Source organism: Crocodylus siamensis, chromosome 2 (assembly GCF_052110815.1).
Source record: "Crocodylus siamensis isolate JL-2025a chromosome 2, ASM5211081v1, whole genome shotgun sequence".
Lineage (NCBI taxonomy): Eukaryota > Metazoa > Chordata > Crocodylia > Crocodylidae > Crocodylus > Crocodylus siamensis.
The window spans coordinates 114,540,808-114,560,006 of record NC_143396.1 but is presented as its reverse complement, the minus strand read 5'-3'; the positions used below and the strand labels follow the sequence as shown (position 1 = coordinate 114,560,006).

General features: G+C 41.4%; 1 protein-coding gene across 1 annotated transcript in view; it reads right to left on the bottom strand.

Moving 5' to 3' along the window:
* Positions 1-8,404, bottom strand: part of TNIP3 (TNFAIP3 interacting protein 3) — a 65,818-nt gene extending 57,414 nt beyond the window's left edge. Inside the window, exons 1-2 of the mRNA XM_090034522.1 lie at positions 8,376-8,404; positions 4,862-4,988 (exon numbers count right to left, since the gene is read on the bottom strand). Coding sequence (XP_089890648.1) covers positions 4,862-4,988; positions 8,376-8,404 — 156 coding nt within the window. The remainder of the gene's footprint in view (positions 1-4,861; positions 4,989-8,375) is intronic.
* Between the last annotated feature and the right edge of the window lie 10,795 nt (positions 8,405-19,199).

The window sequence follows — 19,199 nt, the reverse complement described above, 5'->3', positions numbered from 1 at the left end:
TAGTAGGACTGAAATTTTGTTGTAGCCGTGATGGGCCAGGAAATGTATAAGAGATGAGGTTTTAGGATTTCTTGTGATATCTTTTATTGAATCAACTGTATAGCTGGGGGAACTGTTGAACAAGCAGTTCAGGCATCAAGCAACCTGAGGAACAGCAACCTGAGGATGCCCAAAAGTTTGCCCAACAGCTCTCCCAGCAAAACACCTAGTCCAATAAAACATATGACAAGAAATCCTTGCCTCTTATGCATGTATATATACTAGGGCTGCCAATCGACATTAATATTTACGATAAATGCATTAATTGGCTCTGCTGCTAATTTTTTTAATACATTAATCATGCATTTGGTTTTGGAGCCTGAGCCTGTGCCTCTGCTGCCATCACTGCTGCCTCCAGACTGCCCAGCAGGGCAGTAGTGGCAATGCATAGAACCACAGGGCAGCCCAGGCACAGGCTTCAGGCGACTGTAGCAGGAAGGTGAGAGGCGGGGGGGAGAATGCATACAGACGCACAAATGAGCAGCTAAAACATACATGTGGCCAGGAACTCAGTCTGGCAGCTTGTAGAGAAGCACCAAGCAGGTAAGTCTGTGGTGGGGAAGGTGTGGGGGGGAGAGGGAAAGGGAAGCAGGGCAGATCAAGCCCCTCACAGTGAGGGAGAGAGTGGGGCAGGGGGAAATGGGGCCGTGGGGTCAAAGCAGGTCATGGGACGGAGCTGTGGGTGGCTCATTTAGGGATGTGGGAGGGGTGGTGCTCCCAGCTGCTGTGTGCATCCCTGAGGGGAGCATGGTAGCATTTGTCCCCTGGATTTGTGTGTGGGGCAGAGGCAGGCTGCCCACTGCAGGCTGGTGCTCTGAGCCCTGCTGCTTTTGCCCTGGGAGCTGCATGACACCATGTTGTGCTTCCTGCCATCGGGAAGGCAGGGGATGTGTAGCATAGCCAATGTGCAGCTCCCAGGGCAAAAGCAGCAGGGCACAGAGCCCCAGCCTACAGTAGGCAGCCTACCTCCATTCCATGGACAAATCTCAGGGGTGGGGAGCCATACCCTTCCCGATGCCCCTGGATGACCCACCCACAGCTCCATCCTGCTCCCCACCCAGGCCCCAAGGCCCCACTTACTCCCTCACCATGGGGGCCTCAATCTGCCCTCCTGCCCCTTCCCCACCATGAACTTACCTGCTGGGAATTTACCTACATGTCACTGGGATTCATTCCTGTAGGGTTACCATATTTTGTTTAAAAAAAAGTGGACACCTTTGGTGGGGAAGAAGCAGTGATATGCCCATGTCCTGCCCTCACTCCCAAGCCACAGCCCCCCAGTCCCAACCCCGCTACTGTCCCTCACACCTGACTCACAATACCGCACCCCCCCAGACCATGCGGGTGCCCTCACTCCCAACCCACAGCCTCAAGTCCCAGCTGCTGCCCCTCACTCCTGACCCACACTACCCACATCCTTCCAGGGCAGGCGGGGACCCCCACCTCCCTGAGCGCCAACCCTCCCCCACACACACCCACAGCCCTCCATACCTTCACAAATTCCCCACACACACATACCCCACAACCATACAAAGTACCTGCATAATTTTGCATAATTCTGAGTTTTTAGCTGATTAAAATCATGATTCATTGCAACTAATTTTTTTAAATCTTACAACTAATTGTGATCAATTTTTTAAATCATTTGACATCCCTAAATACACATGATATAAGCAGTGTAACTATGTCTACAGAAGCCTTGATTTAACCTCTTTCCTCCATATGCAATTTATACTAATTTAGTATATGGTAGGTTTGAAGATTGGGTTTAAGTAGATATCAGTGGGAAAAGAGTGATAGGAAAAAAGTTTACAAACACTGGAAAATTTTTCACAATAGAACTCACACTTTTTGTCCAGTTCTAGGCAAAAGGAGCATCAGTAAGTAGAAAAGAGTCTAAGTTAAGGTAATGTATTTAATTCATAACCCCTGCCACAGCACTTTTGAGTTTAGTCCTTGGTGTGTATGGATAAAAAGTCTATCTAGTTTACCTGTGCAAATCAAAAACCATGGGCATGAATATTCTCTCTGGCCAACATATGGACTGGCCACATGGCCAGCAGTCTGAGCTTTTTTCAAATTAGAAAATGATTATGCATGTTTTCCATGCATTCCTTGAACCCTTAAACACCCTGTAAAGTCGCTGAGACTCTATGTTCTCATACAAGATAGTGAAGATAAAAAGTAAGATGTTTTTCATAGGGCTTCAAAGACTTAGGTGGAATACAATAAGATCTGTGCCCCAGGAGTCTAGAAAATGTATCATTGACAATAATCAGTGACAAACTAGTATAGGGGCAGTGATCAGGGTTTGAAGGGGTTCTTAAAGTCCATAGTACAACTAGGGCTGGGCAAAGGAACTCACCCAGGGCACTGATTAGCAAGGAGATCTTCCTCTCCCCCCCACCCCACTCCATCTCTGCTCTTGCCCTCAGTGCCTTCACAGCAGCAGGGGAAACCCTGTGCTGCCTCTGCCTAACCACAGAGGTTGGGCAGTGCAGCCTTGCACTGAACAATGTATCTGGGGTCTGGGGAGCAAGTTCCTCCTCCCACACCCTGGGATTTCATTGAGTGCCCTATGCTACTGCTTAAAGTCCAGCTGATTCATGCTGAAGATCCGTATTCTCTTTTCTTTCTCAACCCTTAATTACATTCTTTCATGAAGAAAACTTAGTTTACATAAATGTAAAAGGGAACAAAACTAAGGGAATTTGTATAATACCCTTCCAGAAAATAATCACAAAGTGCACTGGGGTTAGAATTGGTCAGTGTGCTGTATGTGATTTGTATTTTTCCCGTCAAACAAATAATAAAAAAAAAAATCACAGGCATTTGCAAGACAATACCTGGGCCAACTGACTTGTCTAAAAAGATGCACAGTGCCATAGAGGAAGTATAAGATAAATTTTTGTTATAGTTATAGCTTTCGTACTATCCCTCAGCAAAGGATTTCCCCCTATTTCAAATAGATACTGACCCCTCATTTACACAAACTGACATTCAGTGACCCATACTACTGAAAAATATTTATTTCTAAAAAGTTTTCTCATTTTGACAAACCTCTCTCTCTCGTTATATCCAACGTGCAAACCCAGCCCAAAATGTGTAAGTGACCTGCACTACAAATTGTGGGACCTTGTCATAATTGTCAATTTGGTTACTGAATACCAAATAAATATGCAACCTAGTAAAAAAGCTGTTTCCTTAAAATAAACCAGCAAACAATTTTCATTTTGACAATCCTACATTTGAAACAATAGAGCTTGTCCTTCCAACCATGAATAAAACCATAACATACTGCAAAGATAAATACCTGAAATGTATGCAGTTGCTTACGGGGGAGGGGAGGAGGGAAACCAATTCTGCAGTATTTCAAGTGAAATCTCATATGTAATTCAAGTGAATCACATATGAAAGGATGTGGGGTGAGTGCTATATTTCTTTTCTGTTCTCTTTCCTCAGAATCTCTATTTACATTTTGCTATTGGAAAGAAACCACATTTGGGGTTCGGATGTTCCCAGCAGCAACGTCTCGTTTGAAGCTTGGTATATTAGATGAATTGCTAATTCTACTTTATGCTGTTCTCTGTGGTGCTTGTTTTGTTTCATGGTTCTTTTTTATTTGTTGGGTTCTGGCACTAGTTTTTCCTCATTTCTGTGAATTTCAAGCAACTCTTTTTTGTGATGAATTCTGATCCCATAGCTCTAACTGTGACATTTTCCCTTAGGCTTATTAGAGTTCTGTTTTAGGTTTCCTTAGGCAATGAGTCATTCTGGAAGTGGTGGTTTCCATGTGAAAATAGATGCATGTCATGACAATCATCTCTTCTTTCACCTTCTTGTTAATTTCTTACATAAATGCTTAGGGTTTCTTTCTTTCAGCCACATCCTTTTCTTCCTGATGGAGTCATAAATGAAGGTGTCTGGGTTCCTCATTCCCCTTCAGGTGGCTCATATGAAGTTTAATCATCTCTGTACTCAGTTCCAGCTGCCCTGCCCTAACTTTTTCTTTCCTGATTGCAGAAAAGGGAAAAAACCCTCTCCTTTCCCACTGCCTGTTGGAGACAATTTAGCATTTCATTGGAGAGAAAAAAGTATAACACAGGGCTGTCAAACATATATCCTGTGGGCTGGATTCAGCCCATGGAGAGGTATGATCCATCCTGTGGGTCATTGGACATACCCCAGGGAGAGCCTGCTCCTGCACTGCATGCAAAATATGGCCTAGACATGGTGTAACACAAGCTGTATGCAGCACAGAAGGCCATTATGGGGCACAGCCCTATCTATGCCACTTGATTGATACATTTTGGCCCTCAAACAAGCCCATTGAAACTTATCTGGCTCTCACAGGTGAATGAGTCTGCCCTTGATGTCACCCAGCACTTTCCCCCCCCCCCATCAGATCTACATTCTTATTTCTCCATATGCTTTCTGTCTCCTCCCATCACACAAGGTGGATTCAATTTTGTCATCCCTTTCCTACCCATTCACTTTTACACCATTGAACTTGGCTTCAGGGTATTTTTATGTTGCATATCTGTGAGTGTCATCGCTACCCAAGAAGGCCCAACTGGCCAATCAAAATTCCTTTGGATGTTCAACATCTTTATCTGGGCTCTTTACATCTCTGCAGACAAACTGTCTTCTCACTCAAGCACTTCCCTCAAGTAACAGGAACTGGCTGCGTAAGAGAAAATGTATGGCATGTTCATTCCATCATTTCAGCAATCAAGGAAGTGCACATGTCTGTACCCCAGGGAACATCCCCTTGATACTCTTCCCTTGCAGGCAAGCTATTGCAAAAGAAAATATTGTTTACCTTCAGTGAACATGAAGTTCTTTTGCTGAGTGCACTCCCTTGGGCAACAGACTTCTCATGTGGTTGTGAAGCCATGCTCTTCTCTATCAGATTTCTTATTTCATCATCAAGCTCTATGCTTTCACACCTGGTTAGAAGGAAATAATAATGTTTAGCTCCAAAGCTCACAAATAAGAACTTGGAGAGTGGGGAAAAGTTCGTGTTTATCGCCTTCATTACATGGCAAAATACATGAAACAGACAAGTATTTTCCTGTCACCTCCAGTCTCCACCACCCTGGCACAGAAGAACAAAACCCCGCTCTGGAATTTCAGAATCATAAATAGAACAGATTAACCGTACTGAAAAAGAGATTTTTTCTTCCTAAAATTTTTTTTCTAAATGCCTTTTTTTCTAAATGCATTTTCTGGAATATCAGTACCCATATTAACTTTTTTTCCCATCTTCATATGAAATATTTTGTGGCTTTTTTACATTATTTCACAAACTCTAGGTAGAACATTAACATAAATATTTTAAATGGCTAGGAAAATTGTTTATCCAAAATCATGCTTTCAGTCAATAGACATTTTTAAATGTTTGACAATGTTTTGATAGCTAGATGGATAGATCTATCTACCTATCAAAACATTGTCAAACTTATTTAAAAATGTCTATTGACTGAAAACATCTATATCTATAGATATAGATATTTTAATCATTTTTTTCAATGTCAGTTGTCAAAATGAACATTCTCTTTTCCTGTTTTTTAAAATAAAAATAGGTTTTCCTTACTGAACCTTGTGTATATTTATAGAAAAATGTTTCCATTTTAAGGATTTTTGTTTCTCAATAGCAAGAAGTATTTAGTGATTTTGGGTGGTCAGTCCAAGGTATGTTAAAAGGATTTAATTTCCAGAGAACGAATGCCCAACACTTCTGAAATCCAGATTTCTTTAAGATGTGAAAATCACATACTCGGAACCAATAAGTTTTCAAAATTGAGGACTTCATTTTCACTATCTTATCTTGACTCCAAACACAAGTTAACCAAAGGAAAAAGATAACCCTTCCAGCAGAAATCAGTTCAAGAGGCATAGCTTTAAAATAAACTGGAAATGCAAATGACATGAGCAAAATGATGCAGCAGTATAGTGCAAGGTTTAAGATCCAAACTTAATACCTTCTCTATTTCAGGGATGCTCAAGATGGAAAAATATTTAATCTGTGAGTTTTCTTTCTTTCAGTTTATATAAAAGCTCCAAACTTTTAAGAGCAAGTTATCTAATAAAATATCTCAATCTTTCACATTAAAATAAAGGGAAGGTGGATTTTGGACAGATACAAAGATAAAGTTATTTTAATTTTGCACTTTTACAGCTGGGGACTAGGAGTAAAATATTTCTTCCTTCCCCAGAGAATAGGTAAACCTCAGAAGTTTTGATTTGGTAGGTTGTCCTGTAATCAAAACCTGACATTGGGAATTAGACATCTTTAAGTTCTAACCCCAGAATTACTATTAGCTCACGTTGTATCATTAACTAATGACACATTGCATGAACTCGAAGAGTAGCAAAATTTTTCCATGAATTACTGTAACTGATCATTTTCAGCATTTTTGACAGTGAAATATTTCCTCACTCAAAATTAAATTGTCACTCAGGATGGGCAAGTTTCAATTACAACAACAGGATTAAACTTAAGGTCTGGTATTTTGAGATGCTCTGGACTGAAAATCAGAAACTATTCCACTGCAAATGGGATTCCTCTTCCTATTTCCCCATGGGATCTTGTATCTTTTCTAGTCCTTGAAAGTTCCAAGATACCAGATTTTCCACTCATAACATTTTGTGTGCAGAAACTTTTATAACTCAATTGGGTTTTTTGGTCTGTAAAATAAGCAGATTGGGTTAAAAGAAAATGCACAGAATCCATCTTAAGAAAGTACTCTTTCTTCATAACTAGTTTTTTTGGCCATAATTCCCATTAACTTGAAAGGGGTAGCAATTTCAACAAAGTTTTCTTTGGTGCTTACTCATATTATCCACATAATAGGTTGGTAAACTAACAGTCTATAAGCTGTTTAGTATATCCTTGTATAAAAACTGTTCCCATAGCTCCCAATCCCAGTAAGCCTCTGCTTTAAAGCTGACACTGTACTTATGTGCTTGAAAGAGCTGCTTCGATAATTCAGAATTCTAATCACCATTGCACTCCACCATTGTATTTCAATTAAATAGTATTGGGTTTAGGGAAGTAATAAAGCTAATTAATTTACATCTTCTAAAACCAACATAAAATGTTGCTATTTTGCAAACAGCACATCTGATTCATACCAATTCTTCCTAGTCAAATTTTAATTCATATAGATATTTACTGTACATTTCCTCATATGTAGTCAAAGAAACTGAATGCTTGTACAGAAGTTATAAAAAAGGCTGAAGGGGAACTTGATTGTACTATAGTGAGGAATTCTGTAGGGGTCATTGTTGCGAAACTGGGTTTCCTCCCAAGGCATGGGAAGAATGCCTAATATTTGGTTCCTCCCAAGGCATGTCAATAAAGTATAAAAAGGGCTGTGTTTACCTGCAGTTGCATCCAGAGTCATCAGTTCATCAACAATTACTGTTTCTAAAATTTCCACTGATATTTGTTGTGTAAAGGCCAAAAACAAGTTTAAGGAGCGACAGGGCCTATGAGACGTGGAAATGGGGATACAGTTGTGCTGGGCCTCCAATGTCAGGACCACCCCCACCCCAAACTTACTAGAACTGTCTTTCTTAAGAGACATTAAGTATAATGAGTAAAATAATAATTGAAAGTACCATGTATATAGAGTCAAAGTCTGATCTCTAGAAATGTATTTTAAAGCTTATGAATTCGGATTATAATTAAAATAGAATTCCTCTATTTCCTGTTACCAAAGGGAGTGGTGCTGCCCCTCCCACTACCCAAAGAACAGGCGGTTTTAAAATTGGAACTCCAACAATTCCACTTTCACCTGCCACCTTCTGAAAGGTTCTAGTTTCCTTCTCAATGCAAAAAAAGAAAAAGAAAAGGAAGAAAATGTGAGAATAAAAATGCCATTGGACAGAGCTAACATAAAACAAATGTAAGGTAATGGGGAGAGAAGACATAGTGCTTCCATTGACTTTTGAGTGTAGTTATTTAGCTGTAACAAATCATCTTCAGTTTAAGAAGAAAATATTCTATAGCACAGAAATGTGTATCCCATTGCAATGGCTTAGAACGTGTGTCATTTTTGGATGGATGCCATGCAACTGAAAGAACCCACAGGATATGGCTTACAGACTATACATTTTATTTGGTTCACCAATATGGGCAAGTATTGCAAATTCCTAAAGAAATGAATTGCAGAGAATGGACAAGATACCTACTCCATTAACTGCCCTGCCATGTTTTTCCATGGGCATCGTTTGTAGTCTGAACAGAAATGGTAATGTGCCACTGTAACAGGGAGCCGGTGGCCCTTTTATGGAAGAGTGAAGGGAGTAAAGAGAAACCTACCAGATACCGTGGGACCGGCTGGCGAGATGATGTCATTTCGCCAGTGCCAGGAGCATTCTCATTGGAGACAAGCACAGCTGTTAAAGTATCAATTAACAAGCCCCTATAAGAGGTGCTAAACTTGATTAGAAATTTCCCCGGAAAGGGAGAGGAGCCAGAGCCGAAAGACAATTGCAGTGACAGAGCCAGTTTCCTGTGCAGAGGCACAGGAGTGACACGGGCAGCATGCCCAAAGGAAAACAGAAGCCAGGCAGCCTGTTACACCAAGAGTGAACCTCACTGGAAACTCTGTGGGAGCAGGTACTCCTGCTTGGTTAGAGACTTTGTTGCTAGACATCAGGAATGAATGTTTGTGGACTGACTATATTACCTGACCAGGCTGGAAGCAGGATCTCTCCAGGCACAGAGAAGGAGCGAATTAAAAAGCCTGCAGCTGGCCAATTAACAATTTGATTTGTGATTTGTTTATCTCTGCTTTCTGGAAGTAAAGACTGAGTCCTGGGTGAGACCACAGCCTTCCCAGAAGCTTGTCTCAATGCATAACGGAGTTACCCCTGGGAGAGGTAGACTGCCAACTTCCCCAGCACTCTGGACATAAGTAAAAAAATCAGGCCACCCACCTGCAAGTACTAACTTTAATTCCCATCAAAGTCAAGGCAGGAAAGAAAAATGCAGGGGGCTAGGCTCTGCCAAAGTGCGCTGTCTTTCTGACTTGATTTAGGATACCTGCTCACAGTCACATTTATGATTTTAGGCTCTGAAGAAAGTTGTCTAACGATTCACTATTGCACATGAAGACATGGGGTGCTAATAGAAGTGACATCTGTTACACAGTCAGCCCCCTGAAAGTGTTCTACAGCCATGCTTTTATTGGCAATGTGTATGGGGTGCACATGGGTGTACATGCACGAGCACCCCCGAGCTTGGTGGTGCACCCCCTGAAAAAACCACCGCTGATGCTGCCAGCAGCACCTGCAGGCAGTCACTGCTCGCCCCCCTCCCGCCGACACCACCAGCATCATCTGTGGGTGGTCCCTGATCACTGCTGGCCACTGCCAACACTGTCTGCAGGTGGTTGCTGACCACTGGTGGCACTCACCACCTCCCACCCCCTGACCAACACCACTTGTAGGAGCTCCCCACTTGCCACTGCCATGCTCCCACTGCCGGCACCACCTGCAGGCAGTTGCCACGCCCCCTAGCCCCTGGGGGGCTCATGCATGCCGTGATACAAGTGCATGGCTGCAGAATGCTTTACAAGTGGTCGTTCACAGAACAAATTAACCCTTATCTAATTAGTTACAGATGAAAGCACTCCAAAATGGAGCACCTTGAGGAACTTCTGTTCCCTAGGATCAGTCTGTCAGCATGCCAAAAATATCCTTACTTGGGTAAGGAAATCCAGATTTATCCAACTGTAATATCCAATCTAGGTTTAAGTAAGAACTTCTCACATTGGCCACAACTTGTTCCTCCTAGTAAATTCTTTTTTAATTTTTTTGGTGGAATTTTATGCTGTGTGACTTAAAGAGTTTGATCCCCAACATTCTGAAAAACATTTTGCATATTTTTCTTTACTTCAAATGGAAATGTTGATCTTGAAGTGCCTGTTTCTGTGCCTTTATTATTCCTTTCATTTTATGTACATGGTACAGCCCCAGCAAAGTTCTTCAGCATTCACCATTGAGCAAAATCCTTAAGCACATACTTAAGTTCCATTGACTTGAACAGGACTGAAGATTTTAACTGCTTTGCCAAATGGGGTTAAATTTAAGTCCTCTGCTGAACTAGGGTTTTGCTACACAAATCACAATGTTATCTTAAAAGTTTTCACATTTTACTGAAAAACCAAGAATGCAGTGCAAAATCAAGGTGCATTACAAAGAGCAAGTCTTTTGTTACATAGGTAACAAATGTTAAAGAATATATCAGGATAAGAAGGAGCAGCCACAGATGAATACTGGATGAGTTATGCATTTCAGCCCCCGGGGATTATTTGGCACTGTACAATACAATAGCTGGGGTTTAAGGTAGTGGTGTTATTGGGGACTTGGCAATGAATTGATACTTCTGCTCTGTTGCAGCTTCTCACCTACCACCCAAATGTCAAAAATATATAAACCTGAACATTTTCACTGTGGTATTCTAGACCTCAGTCATGCAATCTGAATTTTTCTGCTTACAGAAGATGCACAAACTGGGTGAATGAACCATTCTCATAAAGAGACCTCAACTGAATAAAGGAAGTGTTTCCAATAGCAGTTTATGATGCATCTTTGGAGGGGTGGAAACAGGGTGGGGGGGAGGGGGGAGAGGATGAGGGAGAGAGATGTGGTTGAGCTTAATCAAAAAGCCCGGTTTGGGAAAGTACTCAAAACATTACAGGATTGGCTCAGAAAATGAAATTCACTTCTCAGAAGCCAGCCCAAGAGCTACATGCTTCAATTTCCTTTTATGTGGATTTATTGGATTTATGTGGTACACAGGGCATCCCCTTTCATGGGTGGATTTTTATCCTGACTGAGTAGAAGTAAAGAAGGAACACAGAAAAGCTAGCACAGTAACTAAACGAGAAGACAGATGAGGAAAAATGCAAGAAGCTTGCCCTTCCCTTAACTTACTGTCATTATGAAACTACAAAGCACTAATATAGCTATGATAAGCTTCACTTTAGCAACATTCTTAAGTTTCTTGAATACTGTATTCCTGTATGTCATTATATTGGAAGACATTATCTTGTAGGCTACATTTTTAAAGATTAGTATTTTTAAATACTCTACAACAAGTATCATGACATCCCTGTTATGCCTCCTCCACAAACCATGACAAAAATATTTGGTTCAACTTCTGCAGACTTCTACAGACTGTCTGTCAATAGGCCTGGTGTGTGAAATCTATTTGCACTGCACGACAGACTGTATTGCACACTAGGAACCAAAATTTAAATGTACTTGAGGACATTTGGAAACATTCAGACATTACAACATGAAAGCAGTCGTTTTTGAACAATGAGGGAAAAGAGCACATTAAATATAGATTTACATAACCAATGAGGAAAATCTACCTTTAAATATTAAGCCTATAATATACATTATGGAAACATCTGGAAGAAAATGGTTGGGGTTATGATCTAGAAGTTTTGAAGGGTTCTGCTCAGCAGAACCCTTTATTTCAAAGATAGATCTATTATAAACCTTGGCCAAGGTTTTCGAACATGAATTCTTAAGGTTAGACTTTTTAAAATATACTTGGGCACTTAAATAAAGATGGCTTGATTCTTTTTCCTTAGCCTGCAAGCTTCTTTTGTGGGAACACTGGGGAATTCTATGCTGACCAAACTAGGAGTGACATTTTCTTAGAAAAAGTACCTTCATCCATTGGTTTATTTGACCAGGATTAGCCAGAAAATGCCCCTGCTAAATTGTATGTGCTGGCTCTCAATGCCCAGTACCTTTTCAGACAAAAATGTTCCTTTCCCTGCCCTATTTACTGTGGTTTGCATGCTGTTTTACCTGTACAGAGTATTTAACTTCGTCTTGGAGAGACATCCCACTGCTACTCCCTTTCAGAAACAAGACTCTGCTCTTTCTTTCCTGGTTCTAGGAGTATTAAAGAAAGTCACCACAAATCCCTCCCCTCAACTGTTCCTTCTGTAGTATGTATGCATGCATGTATGTATTCAGTGACAATATAATATAAGTAAAGTTATTCCCTCTTCAGCACTGCGCAGACATCTATTTCCTTTGTGTCTACATTTGAGACCATAGTCTTTGAGGCAGGGTCTGTCTGCCTTTCCCTTTTATAGTGCTGTTTTTAAACAAATATTATACTAAATAAAGAACCTGAGGCTTGGGCAGGGAGTAAAGAGATGCAGTATAAAGAAAAAACTTGAAAGAGGTGTGAACATGTAAGGTGCCGCCATGAATACACCGAGCCACACTGCTTCTCCCTCATTGAGTCCCAACATAACAGGTTAATAGCACTGCTTATCCACAGAATTTCAGGACACCTAAAATCATCCCTGACTTCCTGACTGGTTCCCTTAAATTATCCAGCCTGGGAAGAGGAGGCCAAGGAACTACAGGCATGAAAAGAGTAGACTAGAAAGTAAGAGCAGAGATAAAACTAGTCTAGAAAAGCAGTGACTTAATTCTTAGAGTACCTTTTTCTAGCCTCCTCTACTTCCTTCCTCACCCCCTCCCCCTCAACAGTCTTTTAAGTATCTAGTCGGGCCATATTAGAAAGGAAACTGAGAACATCATCAGCCAGTTGACTTTAGAGTTACCACTTTTTCTAGCATCTCTGGAGCTTTGTTTAGACACTGACAGGGAGAGCGAGGAAACGATTGGGAAGCTGTCCAGTAGGTTTTCCACACACTGCAGACTTTACTGTATCAAAACATACTAGGAGGTGAAAAAAAACTATGTTCTCATATAAATTTGGTTGCATAACTTTATTTAAAAAGGTAAAGCCTTTGGTAATCCATTTTGCCTTGCAAATGGCATTTGTATTGAAAGATAGCAGGTAGAGAAACAATGGGAAAATCTATACAACATTACTGGAATTTCCACAAACTATCTTCAAAAAGTGTTTAGTTCCTTCCCAAATTTGTATGTAAATGATGGGGGTGTACATTCCATTCAATTTCCCAAATAATTCCTGGGAAAAAATGAGAAAACAAAATGCATAATGACAAACGTAACCAATCATTTCATGCCATTAAGGACCTATTTTGAACATGAATCATATGCGACTAAATGACTCTCCAATATACTATACTCTTCCTGTAAAAAGGGCTAACACATGTTTACACTTCTGTAAATTGCTGAAACTATCCTTTTATAAATTTTAGCTAATTTACGGCTGATAATACATTCCATCAGATTAATTTATCTTGATACATTTAATTATGTTGTACCTCTACATCTTAAAAGAGTATTGTCCAGTTGTGTTAATTACAATATGGAATACATCTGTGGTACATACAATATTAAATTATGAAAACTGGATTCAGCACATAAATAAGCACATTTATTGTTTTTCTTGTTTTGTGCTATTAAAAAGCATTTAAGGAGTGTGCGGGACAAACTACTTCAGAGATATTATTTGGATCACTTTAGTATAGCTATTCTGCTCCTGACCTGCAGAGGGCATTCAACATTTAGTTGTTATGGAAAGTAGCATTTCCAACTACAACAACTACATAAGGTTTATAAAGCTGCATTATGCACCATCTTAACTTTTTTGCTCATTTCCTCCAGTGAAAGTTTTAATAAAATACAACATTTATTTTGTGCTACTAAAATTGTGCTCTTAAAAAAATTGACCAATACCTACTTATTAGATAGAAAATAGAAAATTAAGAACTTGCATTTACTGAAGTGTAAGTTATTTTCATTAAGGGTTCTAGTAAATCAAATTATTTTCCCTGTTTTTAAAAAAAAAAAAAAAAATCTATAAATTATAGAAATTTGGAACCACTTATGTTTGTCTGAGACAGTATTTCATAGATTTCATAGACATTTGGGCTGGAAGGGACCCTGGAGGATCATTGAGTCCAGCCTCCTGCCCCAGGGGCAGGAAGTCAACAGGGTTATAGGATCCCAGCAAAATAAACATCCAAATGTGTCTTGAAGGCGTTCCAAGTGGGTGCTTGAACCACCTCCGGAGGCAGGCTATTCCAAACCTTGGGGGCTCCGACAGTGAAGTTCTTCCTTATGTCCAGCCTGAATCGGTCACAGGGGAGTTTGTGACCAATTGATCTTGTCCTCCCTTGCGGTATGCTGGTGAACAGACATTCCCCCAGATCCTGGTGAGCACCCCTGATAAACTTATAGGTGGCCACCAGATCACCCCTGAGCCTGCGCTTTTCCAGGCTGAAGAGTCCCATGGCTCGCAGCCTTTCATCATAAGGTCTGTTTTCCTGACCTCTGATCATGCGCATGGGTCTCCTCTGCATCCTCTCAAGTTTCTCCACATCCTTTCTGAATTGTGGAGCCCAAAACTGGACTCAGTACTCCAGCTGCAGCCTCACCAAGGCCGAGTACAAGGGGAGAATGACATCCCGGGATTTGCTTGAGAAGCATCTATGGATGTAAGCCAGCATTTTGCTTGCTTTACTAGCTGCAGCATCACACTGAAGGCTCATGTTCATCTTGTGGTCAACCACAACCCCCAAGCCCCTTTCATCTGTGGTGCTAGCCAGTGTAGCACTGCTGAGCCTATAAGCATGGTGCAGGTTTTTCCTCCCAAGGTGGAGAACCTTCCATTTTTTGGTGTTAAACACTATCAGGTTCTCATCCGCCCATTTCTTGAGTCTGTCAAGGTCAGCCTGGATCACCCTCCTGTACTCAGGCGTGGATGCTTTACCCCAGAGTTTGGTGTCATCGGTGAACTTGGCCAGTCCGTTTCTGACACAATGTCTACATCATTGTTAGAAATGGAGTATTGTTAGAAATGCACAGCTCTTCTTATACTAAATCACAGACTCTCCCCCAGCGCCTGATAAGGAAGAAACACTGCCAAGGACTTTTCTCCTTGCCCAGCCTTGCCACAGCTCTTCTTATACTAAATCACAGACTCTCCCCCAGCTTCTCCTAGCCTTTCTCATGCAGATTACAGAAGCTGGAATTCAACTGACTGTGTCCTTGAAAGGGGGGGGTTTAAACTCTTGGTGACCTATAGTATTCTCTGAGCATGCTTGATTAGCTGATGCATATTTACTTCTCCGCCCTGCATACTTAAGTAGTTAATTATAATGTCCATGCGATGGATGTAGTGATGTAACCACATATATGTTTGTATGAAACGGAAATGAGCTGTAAGAGTTCCTGTTTCTGCACACGTGCCCAGGAGAAAAAAGATAAATACAGCCTGCAAAAATTCCTTGGTGGATTCAAAGTAATCTGAGTCTTTGACTTTGCTCTGACCCTATTTGCAAATACACCTTTTGTGCCATCTAATGTATGTGTGTCTGTGATTTTAGTGGCCTCCAAGAAACAGACCGCAATTTTTTGCAACATCATTGATGAAGATGTTAAAAAGTATAGGACCAAGGACAGAGCCTTGAGGGAACCCACTGGTCACAGTGCACCATGATGATTGATTTCCATCAACTACCACCATCTAGGTCCTACTGCAGAGCCAATTCCCCAGCCAGTGGATCGTGATGAGGTCGAGGCCGCAATTAGCCAGTTTTGCCAAGAGGTGATCATGGGATACCAGATTGAAGGCTTTTTTTAAAGTCAAGATATATGACAATCTCTTCCCCCTTGTCCAAGTGATAGGTCATGACTGAAAAGGTTTTCTTGTCATGACTGACAAGATCTGTGAAATGAGCAGGCTATGCTGACTATTAAGGTGTAGCAGGCTGAGATGAATGCAAAGGCCAAGAAATAAAAAAATAAAAAACCTGGTATGCTAGTTCCTTCTTGTAGGTTGTAAGTATTATAAGGGGGGGAAAAAGAGTTCAATATATGTTTAATGCACTGCTGTCTTGAAGTTGTCTATAAGCAATTTTGCTTTCTTAAAATTTTACTTCACATTAAAATTTTTGTGACATCATGTTTGATTTTTTTCTGTTTACTATCACAAAGCCAGCCTTAACACAAAAGATTTCATAGATTTCTATGAGTGAAGGAAGTATAAATTTAGGACCCAAAGATCCATTTGAGAAATACCAAGACTTTAATCTAGTAGGGTTTGAGTGTTACTGTAGCCATGATGGTCCAGGAAATGTACAGATGGTGCTTTTTGCCCCAAAGCCTGTCAAACCTCTCTTCCAATTGTATAGTTTGTCCAATAAAAGCTAACACATACAAAAAAGCCCCTTTCCTCTCATACATGACTATTCTGTTGTTGCATCCAAGACCTGGTGTCTTTCTACTTATTTAGCTCTGTGCTCCATTAATATGGTACCTTTGTTGTCCCTTACTTATACGTTATATGTCCCTGCTGTTCACCTAAAGAACTTTACCCTGTAATACAAGAGTCAGTTGGAGTTTTGCCATAGATTTCCACTGATATAGTGTTCACACCGTTACAGAACAGTATCATAATGAAAAACTTATGAAAACTCTCAAACATTGTGGGTGGAGGAGAGAGAAAGAGAGAAGGGAGGCAAACCAACTAACCAACCAACCAGTTATCAGGACATATGCATGAAGAAATATCTAGGGAGAGAGTCTGTAGGAGTCTGCAGGCCTCAAAGCAGAAGGAAACAATAGAGCCCTGATGAGACAATAGTACTGAATTAGTCTTTCATATTCTAATATGTAAAAATTGCAGACATCTAAAAATTCTTGGACATGAGTACGTTTACCGCTGGAGAGTTAATCCAGGCTGTTCCTTGGGTGATGACCTTAATCATTTTTCCATCCACACACAAAAACTTCTGACCTCAATTTAGTGGCACTTTGGCAGTTTGCACATCCTGGAGTAGAGAGTAAGCCTAGGTGCTGCTTTTGCTTGGACTGGTATCCTGCCAACTTTGCAGCAAAGATGCATGCTGGAATAAGCTCAGATCATGGTCTGGGGCCTAGCAGGTCCCACCTGAATGATCAGGGCAACAAATCCCCTTAACCCACAGGAAACAGACTCTATATGCTCCAGCCCCCAGCCAGCAGTACACTGTTTGGGCAAAGACTCCAGTGTTTATTCCTGTTGCCGCTTCACTTCCTTGACTTGCTTACTGGTAACGGCTTTGACTCCTGATGAAAGCTGACTTCGGCTTTGGCTCCTGGCTTATCTGGAATTCCGGTCCTGGCTTCTGGCTTACCATGAACCCAGTTCCTGGACTTTATATGATGACTGCCCATGCTCAAGTCCATAACACATAGTCACTCAAGTGTTGAGAATCTTTCAGTGCCTTTCCACAATTTTCTCTTACGCTAAGCTGAAAAGATATGTTTTCCAACAATTTACTGGGAAAGACATAGCTTACTTCTCCAAAAAAGAAACATGAGATACGCCCTAATAAGTCAGAGCAATGGACCGTGCCTTTTTACTACCTCAAGGGAAAACTTCAAGTTGTGCCATTGCTTCTATTTATATTCCAAGCAGATGCAAGTGAACATTGTCCGTTAACTTGCAAGTAACTTTTTAATGGCTTTGCAGTGTGGCAGTTCACACACAGCTAGGCTCAGCAAGGGTCAGTCTCCAGAGGTAATTTTCCAGTGATAATGATTTACATTGCTGAGCAGTAAAACTATGCTCATTTAACCAGAGATTCACCAGAAATGCCATGTGAAACAGCCATGTGAGGAGCATTAGCCAACTCAGCTTAAATCCTTATATGCATCACAAAAATCTTGAAGACACCTTTGAAGACACCAAGATACTGAAAATAATATACTGTTCAACTATGATGAAAGCTTCATGTTTACAGATGACTTGAGGCCTTAAAAGAATAGAGGGAGAGAGTGTAATTTGAGGATTTTCATTTTAACTTGGAGTCAGAGCTGATTTTAACTCAACAGCTGCTGCAATTGTCTATACAGGGCAACTCTGCTACCAGAGCTGACACAGCTTCAGACTCTTTCCTTTTTATTTTCCCAACTTTTTTTGTCACTGTTATTCATGGAGTTAGAAGGATGGCCATGGGGACAACTTATCCACTGACTGGGTACACTACAGACCACAAACGGTATTCCCACCCCCCAGCCATTCTGTCACACTTTCATGCTGAATCCTCACAGGTAGTGATTGCCTGTAGAGGCAAGAGTGTAATTTAGTCTCCACACCATTCTGTTCTTGCTCCTGCTGCTGAGATTTTGCCACAAAGCACCAAATTGTTTCAGTGATTTAGATGCTTGTCTTCTCAAAAATTGCCTGAGACTATAGCATAATGTAGTGGGTACCAAACTTTTTGGGAGGCATGTCATACATATCCCTATAAGTATATAAGGGGTGTGCATCAGGAACTACGAGAACATCTGTTCACCAGGGTACCCCAAGGGAAGACAACATTTAATGGTCACAAACTGCTGGAAGACCGTTTTAGACTGGATATAAGGAAAAACTTTTACCATCTGAGTCTCTAGAGTCTAGAAGAGACTCCCCACAGAAGTGCTGCAACCACCTACTCTGCATACCTTGAAGAAACATTTGAATGCTTATCTTGTTGGGTGATCTGACCCCAGCTGACTTCTTGTCTCTTGGGCAGGGGGCTGGACCCAATGATCTTGTGAGGTCCCATCCAGCCCTAATGTCTATGAAATCTATGTCACACATTATCCCTGCACCCTCCCTAAATTTCTTCCAATCTCTTTCCTTTACCTGATCTCCTGCTCTGCCTCCTGCTTCCTGCCCTGTCACTGCACTGCTTGTCCCCTCTCAAAATCTGCCATGTGCCACACACAGGGGGTGTCTACACATGCTATTAGTGCACACGAATAAACTCCAGAACTTATTGCTCCAGAATTTATTGTTCCTGGGCACCACATCTACACATGCATCCAGAAGAGCAGCAAGCTGAGCTAGGTTGGAGCAGCCCTGGCTGGCAGGAGGTCTGGAGAGTCAAACTGCCCGCCAGGGGCTGGTCTCCTGGCTCAAAGTGCTGGGGAGGGGCTCGCTGGGGCACAAGAGTGTTTCAGTGTAGGGCTCCCACATTGAAACATGCTTACACCCCAGTCAATTGGGGCAGCATCTACATGTGCACTGCTCCGGAGTTTTTTATTCTTCACAGTGTTTACAAGCACTATCCTGCGGCAGAGTTAATTAATCTACCCCAGCTTAATAGGGGCGCAAGTGTAGACATGTAATGTTTACTGTGCAGCTAATAAGTCAACTGCACAGTAAAGGTCTCATGTAGATGCATCAACAGAGACTCCCT